General features: G+C 34.0%; 2 protein-coding genes across 2 annotated transcripts; one reads left to right on the top strand and one right to left on the bottom strand.

Moving 5' to 3' along the window:
• Positions 1-5,595: 5,595 nt before the first annotated feature.
• Positions 5,596-9,024, top strand: LOC112528651 (cationic amino acid transporter 6, chloroplastic-like). The gene is made up of 5 exons (XM_025139673.1): positions 5,596-6,004; positions 6,275-6,497; positions 7,496-7,826; positions 7,977-8,205; positions 8,441-9,024. The coding sequence occupies exons 1-5, from the start codon at positions 5,596-5,598 to the stop codon at positions 9,022-9,024; spliced, it is 1,776 nt and encodes a 591-aa protein (XP_024995441.1).
• A 1,458-nt stretch (positions 9,025-10,482) lies between these two features.
• On the bottom strand, positions 10,483-11,817 carry LOC112527873. The gene has a single exon (XM_025138717.1). The coding sequence runs from the start codon at positions 11,703-11,705 to the stop codon at positions 10,602-10,604; it is 1,104 nt and encodes a 367-aa protein (XP_024994485.1). The 5' UTR covers positions 11,706-11,817; the 3' UTR covers positions 10,483-10,601.
• Between the last annotated feature and the right edge of the window lie 21 nt (positions 11,818-11,838).

Here is an 11,838-nt window from a genome sequence, read left to right on the forward strand (position 1 = left end):
TTATTATAAAATAATTAAAAAAATTAATATAAAAAGAAAAAAAAACAAAAAGACAGAAAAAATAATAAAATAATAAAAAATGAAATGATAACCTAAGTATAGGGGTGCCATTGGTAGAAGATGGGGTGCCATTAGCCTGTGCCTTAATAAATCCATGAAGTCTGATTTTAACACTAACTCAACCATAGTTTGAAGTGCAAACAACCCTAATCCTAGAAATAACAAAGTGAATGATGATCGGTAACCCCTAAATTAACGAAAGCCCATGATTATAATTTATTAATCAAGACGATGATCAATAACTGAACTCCTTCAATAAGACCATGAAGAAACAACTATTACTTCAAGTACAACTTCCTCATGGAGGCTCTTGGTCATCAACAATTGAAAAAACTTTAACCACAAACTATAACACTACTTTCCTTCATCACATCTTGTAAAATATGACAAGAAGCCCTAAAAATCCTTTGCCTTTTCCCCTTCATCGGACTACGATGAAGAGATTTTCTCAAATCCCCAAAGTGCCGTATGCAAATCATTTCAATCGAAACATTTTTCATCTTCAGTTGACATGCCATAAATCTAGTTAGTATATATTCTTATCAATCAAAAGGTCTCTCATTTTGTAGTTGTCGTAACAATGTTTTACCAAAACAAACAACACAATCACAATGTCAATCTAGCATGCTCTGGTACCAATTGTAGTGAAATTAACACCATTGAAACACTTGACTCTAACTTTCCAATTGTAAAGTCAAATGTCCTAGAATAACCTATATACAAATCATCTAATACTGAGTTCATTGTGAAAAAGATTGCTACTAAGTAATGCTTAGCAAACATCTAATACCAGCAATCACAAAACGCAACAGTACTAATTAAAAGCAATAAAGAGATATAAAGACTCCAGGATTTTACGTGTAAACCCAATTAATTGAGAAAAAAACACGAGTATATTCGAAGTGATTACAAGCTTGAAGAAATGACAATAATGCAATTAATACTGCAGCGGTATATTTAGTATTCGTATATGATGAGAGGTAAGTGATAACCAACCAAAGTCCCGTTTGATGCTCATACGGTACTTATTGGTGACTTGTCCAGTCATGTACTATACATACCTTCTCACCTGTTTCTTCATATATTTGTCTAAAAGCTTGCATGTGACATACATATCGCAAAAGTTGTACCATAGGTTTGAGCCATCTACACATACGATCAGCTAGCCATGCGACATTGATCAGGTTGAGTAGCTAGAAGTTGCAGGCAAGTCGCAAAACATATACCACAAATTTGATCAGGTTGAAAATGCGACTTCACAATATAAGGGATTTAATTGACACTCCAATACATTGTCTTTTTAATTAGTTTTGCCTCCAAAACACATTGTTGTTCATGAAATAATAAAAACAAACCAATATGATAGTAAATAATTGACCATCTTTTTATTAAATTAACTGTCTTTTCAATTATTCCTCTGAATCTTCTATGGTGGGTGACCTCATTCTTAACACTTGGGGCGGAGCACTCAAGTCAAGTTCAGCTTTTCCAGTACTCATCCATCATTTAGCAGGGGTGTGTGTGTGTGTGTATATATATATATATATATACTTACTTCGATCTAATGTGTAAGGAAGAATATTCGAAACAGTTGTACAAACAACTTTTGATCGACCTCTGTTACTTCAAAAGAAAATTTCATGTTACATGTTTCAGAACATGCATTCAAGACTCGTACCCTCAGCAAATAATGTCTCTTCGATCTCTAGATCCACCCCACCTAGGGTACTTTCGTACTGAAGTTACCTCGTTACACTAAACACCAATGCGAACGGAATCTCGTTGCATTGATCGATGTTGCTTTTATTAATTTATTTTTTTGAAAAATTGCAATTGGTGCATACATTGAAACAACAAAAGTAGCATCTTATAACATCCAAAAACTGCTTCGGTAAATGAATTTATAGAAATAACAACTAACCATACGTCATTATAATAAATTATCGGGACGAAGCTAGAAAACTTAATTAACAAGTTTTATCCTTAAATATGAAATGATAAGTTGTTAGAACGAAACTGAACAACCTAAAAATGGTTCTATTGGTTTTTATTTTTGACGCTTTTTGAATGAAAATGAAAATGAAAATTCCAAAATAATGTGCTTCTATTATCATTAAAAAGATATTCCGAGAAAGAAAGGATTCCGGATGGCGTTAATCAAAAGCTTTGTCATCAATTAAACATATCTCTTTTAGCTTCTATTAATCCAAAAGTTTTTCTTGTACAACAAACGTATAAGTCATATTCGAATAATAGGAATATATTTGACACGAGAAAAATGGCTTTTTATAAATAAAAAAATCACAATAGGTTGCATCGGTTATAGTTTCCGATATGAACTAAAGCTAGTGTGTTTCAATCTTAATCTTATAAAGTCTCCAACTTTTGTTCCTTTTCATGTATCGAATTTGTGTGATGGCCAACTATTTTATTCCTTCGGATTTTAACTCCAAAAAAGAAAGAGAAGTCGTAGATAAATATATGGTAGCTATAAACCTCAAAGAATCAAGTACATATGATCATGAATTCATCATGATTTATAAAATTAAATTCATAGTATATTTCATGAGTTAAATGGAGAACAAACTCAAGATTGGTGTAAAGTCAAAAAGCAATTTCTCTTTCGGAGAGAATCATATCTAAATATATAACTATAACCATAGATCATTCTTCAACACACAACACAAACAGTGTTTACATACATGTGTATCTAAAGACATATAATATATGCATATACAGATTCAAGGGAGAACCAAAAAGACCACGAAAAACAAATGAAAAATTATATCAATATGAATGTTAAATAAAAAACGATTTTTTTTGTAATTTGTTTGGCTTCAATTTTTATTATATTTTGACTATTTTTTATTAAAATTAAAGGAAGGGGATTAATTTTAAAAAATAAAGTTGTAGCCACCTTTAATTTTAATCACATCCTCTAAAACAATTAAATTAATCTAACGATTTTGATAACTCGTTTGAATTTTTTAAAGTTCTCTCCTAATTATACATACATGTATGTGTGTATATGTATGTATATGTGTGTATGTATGTTACATTTTTCATTCTTCTTCATGATTGATGTATATCATATATACATTTATCGAAATATATTATAACTATAAATCATCTACATACATAATATAGACATTGTTATATAAATGTGTGCAAATGTGTGTCAAAGTACATACAATATATATACACATATACCATATGAGGGTGGATCAAAAGATAATGCTAATTATTTTAGAGAATACTAAAATAGTCAAATCGTGTGCAAAATCACATATGATTTTACATTAATAGTCAAAAAAGTGTATGGACAACCTTATGGATGCGTTTTCAAATCGCAAGGCAAAGTCGTGTGAATCACATATGATTTTGTATGTGATGCTACAGTAAGACCACATGTGAATCGACCGTTCTTTTATTCTCTTAAATATATATCGTTCTCATTTGAACCCAACTCTATGATATACATGTATGTATGTTACATCTTGAATCATAGTTTAATGGATCATAGTTTATATGAATCTCTTTATGATTGATGGATTAGTTATATATATATATATATATATATTATATATATAAATAAATAAAGTGGTCCAAAAGACCCTCAACTCATCCACATGCCCAAATGGGAGGCTTCCCTGTGTTGAGCTTTCCATCCGTCCATTTCTTCTTGGTCACAATGATGTATGCAATTATGAGTGGGTTCCTTAGTTTATTCAAGCAACTCATGGAGAAAACAATGGAATCGAAGAGATCTAAAAAGAGAACGTCTTAGAGCAGAAAATAATTGCATGTTCTCTCTCTATCATGAGTTTTTTAAAATTGTCTATATAATATATAGCAACATTAAACAATCACAAGCATCCATTAAAGCGATAACAAGTAACTCTTAGTTAAACACATTTCATGGTTTTAACATCGATTATATAAATTTAATAAATTCTTAATTCCCCGAAAAACATATACGTCCGTTTCTCCTTCATCCAATTTATGTGTAATATGTTACCTTAAAGGTAGTCCAACTGATAAAATCTTAAATCTGTTCTACATTAGTATCAGTTTGAGTACGCCATCCCTTCAAAGCCACTAGGTTTATTCGACTACTAACTTCAACGCTCTATAAAATCAGCCAAGATGAGCGTAAGTTGGTCCGAACTCTAAACCTATAAACAAAGTGAATAAACAACAAAAAGAGCCTTATTTACAAAAAGTAAAATATAATTCGCTAATATATTTTCACAGATTTGATTGAGACCTTTGTATTCTTGTTATATTTTAAATTATTCTGATCATATTGGAGTTTCAACTTTTTATTTATTTATTTTTGTAGTTTTGAATTTTTAAATTTTGGAGTGGCCTTTTAAAAATGCATATGGTTATTTAAGAATAGTGCATTCATATACAATACATTACAGATGCCTAACATCGCATTTAATTCTAGTATCCTTTTGTTCAATGTGCTAGCTAGGTATATAATCTCTCTTTCAACTTATATTTTCTCTTTTATTTCTTTTTTTTTTTTTTGGATTTATGATTAAAATATATTGTCTTTTTAATTGTGTTCTTGAGTAAAATGACTTGATTTGTTTATTAAAATTATATAATCATTATATCTTGTATATGTTTCATTTATCTTTAATTTTAGATAAGAAAATTCGAGGATTAATGACATATTTGTTTTTAATAAGCACTAATATATACCATTTTAAAATCGTTGGATAGATTATAAGATAAAGGGATAAGATAAATAGCATCTATATTATAGTAACCAATATTTTTTTCCACAAATAATACTAAGATCAAACGAAAACTTTTCCGAATCAAGTCAATTATTCTTAGGATTTGTGCCGAAACCAAGTCATCTCGTTGGCTTTAACAAAGTGTATATATTAGTTAAGATGCTTATTATATACTTGTATTTATTTATTTTCTTTCAAATCAAATGGATGAGGAAATTCCAAAACATTTATGTCAAAGTCCTTTCATGGATCAATCTCGTGATTCCTCCATCAAATTTTGTTTGATATGAAGATGGTTGGCCCTTTGCTACGTACAACTTTTCTTGCGTGCTTCTGTGGTTAGAAGAACCCCTTTAAAAAATCTTGGGGCTCTCAAAAGCCATGAATATATGAGATATAAAGACCGATCGAGAGAGGAAGGTTTACTTACTTAGAGGGCAAAATGGTCATTTTAATTATAAAGATCTAAAAGAACCCTAGATCAAAACTCAGCCTACAAATTATTTTCTCAAAAATTGCTGATTGACCCCAAAAAAGTGATTCATTGATTTAACTAATTAAATGGAGTAATGAAATTTGGGTATTAAACTTGAAATAGTGATGATTTTTGCAGTAAACCTATCAATGAGATCATTATTAAATCTATAAAGGAGCGATTTGGGGGAAATCATTTTTGGAAGTGGGCATATCATCACACCTAAAGAAACAAACCATTATATTCTTCTCTAATGCATATTTAAGAAGACCCTTCTCCAAAGCTAAAACACACAAACTCACCCTTACAATGGCAGCCATAATTCATAACAATGATCAGATTACACCTCCTACCAACATTTTTTTCCTCTCTACTTACTTTCATTCTCTTTCCCAAACCCCACAAAGGCTAAGGAAGAGGGTTCTAGCCACATGGACACCAGACCAGGAGCTCAACCAAATGAGACTAAGGTCTGGTGCTGACATGAAGAGAAAACTCACATGGTATGACCTTATTGCTCTTGGGGTTGGTGGTATGCTCGGTGTTGGGGTCTTCGTGACGACCGGCCCTGTGGCTAGAGATAAATCCGGTCCTGCTGTTCTTGTGTCATATGTCATTGCTGGAATATCAGCTCTCTTCTCTTCCTTGTGTTACACTGAGTTCTCAATCCAAATTCCTGTTGCTGGTGGTGCCTTCAGTTATCTTAGAGTAACTTTTGGTATGAAAAAATAGAAAATTAATCAAAAATGCAGCAACATATTTATATAGCATTTTTCAATTTTCAAATTAAAGAATTTTGTTGCAATTTTTTTTTCAAAATCAGTAAAGTTCCATGTTAGCATAGTAGTACCTTTTGTTAACTATAAACACAACTAATTTCTCCTCTAAATTAAAAAAAAAAACAAAATTATTATATTTTTCTTTCCTTCTTTTTGCATTAACGAATAGATAATTGTGTGATTTTTATGATAAATATTGATGGTTGCAGGAGAATTTGTGGGTTATTTTGCTGGGGCAAATATATTGATGGAGTACGTGTTATCAAATGCCGCCATTGCAAGAAGTTTCACGGAGTATCTGTGTACTACTTTTGGGCAGGAAGATCCAAACGCATGGCGAGTTGAAGTAGATGGCTTGATGGAAGGTTACAACATGTTGGATTTCCCAGCTGTTGCTCTCACTGTTCTTCTTACTCTTTCCCTATGTCGAAGGTCTGATTTTATTAATCTATCTCGTTTAATTTTTCCCAGTTTTTGATGCAATCTTGAAATGGAAGCTGTTTTTTTTGTTTGCATTGATGGATTTTATTATATATTGTTGATAAATTCTCATGAAATGAAAAATGTAAATGGAGTGTGGATTGAGAAAGAAATCAAACACAGCATGGATCCATATTGGTTGCACCATGAGGATGATGATGTGATTATTAGATTTATTTGCTTAAAGTTGGTATAATTTTTATTTTTATTTTTATTTTAGATATATACTGTTTCTCCATTAATTATCATGCCATACAATTTATTATAAACTAACCTAAAACGCTAATGCAAGGTTCAAATATTCCATATTGATTACTTTTATTTTCTCCATTATATATGCATGATTAATTATTTGAAAACTTATTCCCATTAATTTTTTGAGTTTCTTTTAATGATTTTAAGATTTTCATAATTAAGTTTCGGTATTATGTGGCGGCTAAGTATATATCTATGAGGTACTCGCCCCTTAATATACGATGATTATTTAAACGTGACATGTAGATATATGTGTATGTATGCGTAACGAATTCGAAGACAATGAGAATTATAAAAAAATATTGATTAAAAAAGAACCAGGTTCTCTTCTAGAAAAAAGAATTGTTGCTAGCTATAGAAACAGTTCCTAGAAAGGAGTAGAATTTTCTCAAGTATTTGAATGAATCTTATGTGTTTTTTAGGAAAAATGTTACTTCATGAATATCATATATTTAAAAAAAATTATTTAAAGAACATATAATATATATACTATGATCCAACTTATGCAAAGAAAAAAACAACAGAAGGAAGGTATCTTATCTGATGGCTTATACTTAATTCATTTGTGTTATTGAAATCAAATATATATGATTGGTTTACTAGACAATGAACTAGTGGATCTTGTGATAGTGGCTTGTGAAAATGACACAAAAAAGATTAATTAATTAATTTTGTGTTAATTCTTGGAATTTCAGCACCAAGGAGAGCTCCATGCTAAACATTGTAATGACAATATTTCATGTGCTTTTCTTTGGATTCATTATAATCGCGGGTATATGCTACGGGAGCACAGAAAATTTAGTTCAGCCAGAAGGGTTAGCTCCTTATGGTATGAAAGGAGTCATCGATGGAGCAGCCATCGTTTATTTTAGCTACATCGGCTACGATTCTGTTTCCACAATGGCTGAAGAGATCAGAAACCCATCGAAGAGCCTTCCATTGGGGATAGTTGGCTCAGTTCTAATTGTCTCTGTGCTCTATTGTCTTATGGCTTTGTCTTTGTGCATGATGGTACCCTATAATAAGGTAAGCAATTCTTGTTTTCTTCTAAAAATATTTCAAATAAATAAAACTCTATATGCCGGAAGAAAAACAAAAAAAAATAATTTTAGTCTAAGTTATTCCAGTTGGATTTTCTGTCTTATAAATAGGAATTCTTCAAATGGTTATTCTTAGATATCGAGTAGTGCGTCATTTTCGGTTGCTTTCCAAAACATCGGGTGGAAGTGGGCTAGCAACATTGTTGGAGCAGGCGCTAGTTTGGGAATTGTGGCATCTCTTCTCGTAGCAATGCTTGGCCAAGCTAGGTATTTGTGTGTCATTGGTAGAGCTCGGCTGGTGCCATCTTGGTTCGCTAAGGTGCACCCTATAACGGGCACCCCTCAAAATGCAACGATCTTTTTAGGTAATTAAAGTTTTGTGCTTTTTCATTCTTTATGTACATTATAACAAATGGTCAATATTTATTTCAAAAGTATTTATATCAATCAACTGTAGCAGTAACAGTAGAATAGAAAGAAAGAGTATTTATTCATTAGAAAACCGTTGATAGAATAGAAGTCTTCAATTAAGGGATAATTTGTTTTTCATGTGTTCTATTTGAGGAATCTTGACTGTTTCTGTTTCTTTGGCAAATATAGGGTTCTGTCAAGCATCAATAGCACTGTTCACAGAACTCAACATTGTGCTAGAGATGATCTCAATTGGCACCCTTTTCGTGTTTTACCTAGTGGCCAATGCGTTGATCTATCACCGGTATGCCATCAAAGCCAACAATTCACCAACCTACACCCTCGTCTTCCTATTCCTCCTCTCAAGCGCCTCCATCGGCTTCTCCCTCTCTTGGAACTTCAACCACCAACAACGGTGGGGATTACCACTATTTGGCGTTTGTGTGATCTCCATCACTGCAATTTTCCAGTACTTGATGCCATGTGGTGGTAGCCAGGACCGGCCAAATCATGAGTGGCAGGTACCATTCATGCCATGGCCAGCTGCCCTTTCCATATTTTTGAATGTATTTCTTATGGCCACTTTGAGAAAGTTGTCATACGAGAGGTTTGGTGTGTGGGCATGTTTGATAACTTTGTTTTATTTGCTGTATGGTGTTCATTCAACATATCAAGCTGAAGAAATGGAAATAGAGGGTGGGGGTGGTAATATGAGAGTACATCGTCCCAATTCAAATGGAGAACAACCTAAGGTTGATATTCAAGTACTTTAATGAAAGAAATGAGGTTTTTTGCAGTTTTTTCTTTTGTTGTTTTCAACTTCGTATTAGAATTTCTTTCTTGGACTAATTGAACAATTAATTTCTTAATCTGTCACGGATGCAAAATCACACTACTAAATAGAAGACTTTTGCCTACGAAATTTTCCCTCGGAAATCCATCGCTAAAGAGTGATTCGTCAGAAAACCGTCACAAAGTTGGTGGGTAATTCAAATCAGTGACAGAGTATGATTAGTCAGGCACAAATTCTCATGAAATCATAAGGGTTGATATGATTAGTCAGGCAGAAAAGGAGTCAAATAAAGCATTAACACAAGAAAAATAAATAGCAAAATGTTGCAAATCTTGATTTGATATGGCCTATGGGATTAAAATTTCAAGCTATTGTAATCAAGAATGAAGATTTAAGCTTAATCAGGATCTTTGTATATTATCTCTCAGAATGCATGCAGCTATTTAGCATGTTAAAATATGAAGTTTTCTGAAACTTATCAAAATGGGAAGTTGGACAGAGGTTCTGCTACTATGTAACCGTTAACCTTTTAGGAAAATTTGAGCATGAAATCGTCAATCCAAGAAAAAAAGAGTACTTGTTGGTCTCAGATTTGATTGATGAGTTGAAAAGGACAAAAAGAAGTATCATTGAAATGAAATTCTGCGAACGCATGTGGTACGATAGTATGAATCTGTAACAGTTCTTGATGCAAGTGATGCAGCCCAGCAAGAGTCTGAAAACTTGCAGGGTTGTGGTAGAAAGAGTGAAAGAAAATTTGAATGGAAGGAAAAGGAAATATGATCATCAATAGAAGGCAGGCTAATCTTAATTAGACCATCCATTAAAATGAAATTTCTAACACAATTTCATAAGTGTCATGTCAGATTTAGCAAATTTCTTATATTCCTTATAGTATTGACAAACAGCATAAGACAATCTGGCTTTGGAAGTCAATCAATGGCAAGACATTAAGCTTCTAGAAATTGGAAGTCGATCAGTGGCAAGACATTAAGCTTCTAGAAAGACGATCAATTGGTTAGGATGCTCTCAATTGGGAAGAAGGTTCATAATCTGTTTTACTTGCCCTGTATCCCCAGAAGAAAAGTGGTTAGGTTTTGGAAATCAAACTTATGAAGGGTGGGATATGTGGAGATGTATAGAACCGTTTAGAAATTTATCGCATGGTAGAAGGATCTTCAAGATATTTCACAATACCATGCCATTTTGGACTATTTTGATGAGTTCAAGATCGACAGAAGGCACGTTTTCTTGATTGCATTGGTCACAAGATTCTTACGATTTGTGTCCAAATGAAACAAAGTTTTGAGGACACGAATCAAAGTTTTGATCAATTTGCATTGATGTATGAAGAACAATGATTATTAGGGCTTGAATTCATGTTTCTAATAGCTAAATGCCATGAATTCTTGACTAGTGAACGTTTGGATCATATTTTGGAAGATGGATTTCAACCCACATAAAGATATGATATATTTTTACATATGACAAAGTTTAAGCGAACCTATGTTATCTCTCAACTAAAAACACATTATTGAATACAAAAACTAATAAACATTATGAATCAGCTACTGTTTCTGTTCTTGGCTGCTTCCTGATCTCGATCAAACCATTCACAAACGCATCCACAATCTGCTTTTGTGACTCCAATATCAACTGGTTTCGTTTCATCTCCGTCTCCATTCGCATTCTCTCAATCTCCCGAGCCATGTCTATCTTCATCTTCTCCATCTTCATGAACCCATCTCCCAATAGTTTAATCGACGACACCACCTCCTGAATCCCTACATTCCCTCTCTTTTTCCCCTGATTCAAACTAGGATTCCAACTGCTATCGTTTTGATGGTTCCCCTGAAACAAATTTGTGTTCTTGGGCACTTTAATCCACATTTCACCATCGTCATCGACTTCATGATCATGAACCACCTTGCTAAATTTTCTTGGCCTGGGATCCGGGTGAGAAATTATCAAGGGTTTTACCCGAATCCCACCGGTGAAGGGAGAATTCTTGTGATTTTTGTACCCTGGATGAATCGAGGTTTCGTTGATTGTGCTATCAACAAAATACCCATCTTCGTTCTCATCTTCTTGATTGGACCAGTTATTCATATATGAAGAATTATGATTTGAAACCCTAGAATCAAAATCAGGCTTATGGTTGGTGGAACTAGCAGCTAAAGTTACCAAATTCTGAACAGCTAAAGGCTTAATTCGAATTCCACGACCCGGATTCAACCCCTGATGATCCAGAACAGGGGTTCCAATTGCATTCGCGTTGTTAATTTCTGTATTGGTTTGATTATCGTTACCCGTTTCCGCGTTGGGACCATTCTCCATGGCCTCCATGGCTTCAAAGTAGAACCACGACGAGAAAAAACGGCCGCCGGGGAATGCCGATGCACGCTGCTTTTCTGCACGGTGACGCTGGCGGAGCTTCTCCATCTTGTGACGGCACTGAGCCGAGGTCTTCGGCGGGGTGACATCAGGGCAGCTGGTTGTTACCTTCTCCGCCACCGCATCCCAGTCGGGATTTCGCAGGAAGGCTCGGTGGAGCGCGTACCATCTCTCACGGTAAGCCTCGATCAGCACAAGCGCCTCGTCGCGCGTCCAGCACGGCGGCGGAAATTTCCGAACTGGCTTGACGGCGACGGCGGTGGACATAGGTTTTGGTGGTGGTGGGGATTGAAGTTGGATCTGAAAATGAGGAGCCTTGGATTAATTTGAAATGAGTTGGGGTTTGGGGAAGGTGAGTGGAGTAAATAAACGGTGATGGGGCGTAGGGTAGGGGGTGGGT

The sequence above is a fragment of the Cynara cardunculus genome (genome assembly GCF_001531365.2).
Source record: "Cynara cardunculus var. scolymus isolate 2C chromosome LG 15, CcrdV1, whole genome shotgun sequence".
NCBI lineage: Eukaryota > Viridiplantae > Streptophyta > Magnoliopsida > Asterales > Asteraceae > Cynara > Cynara cardunculus.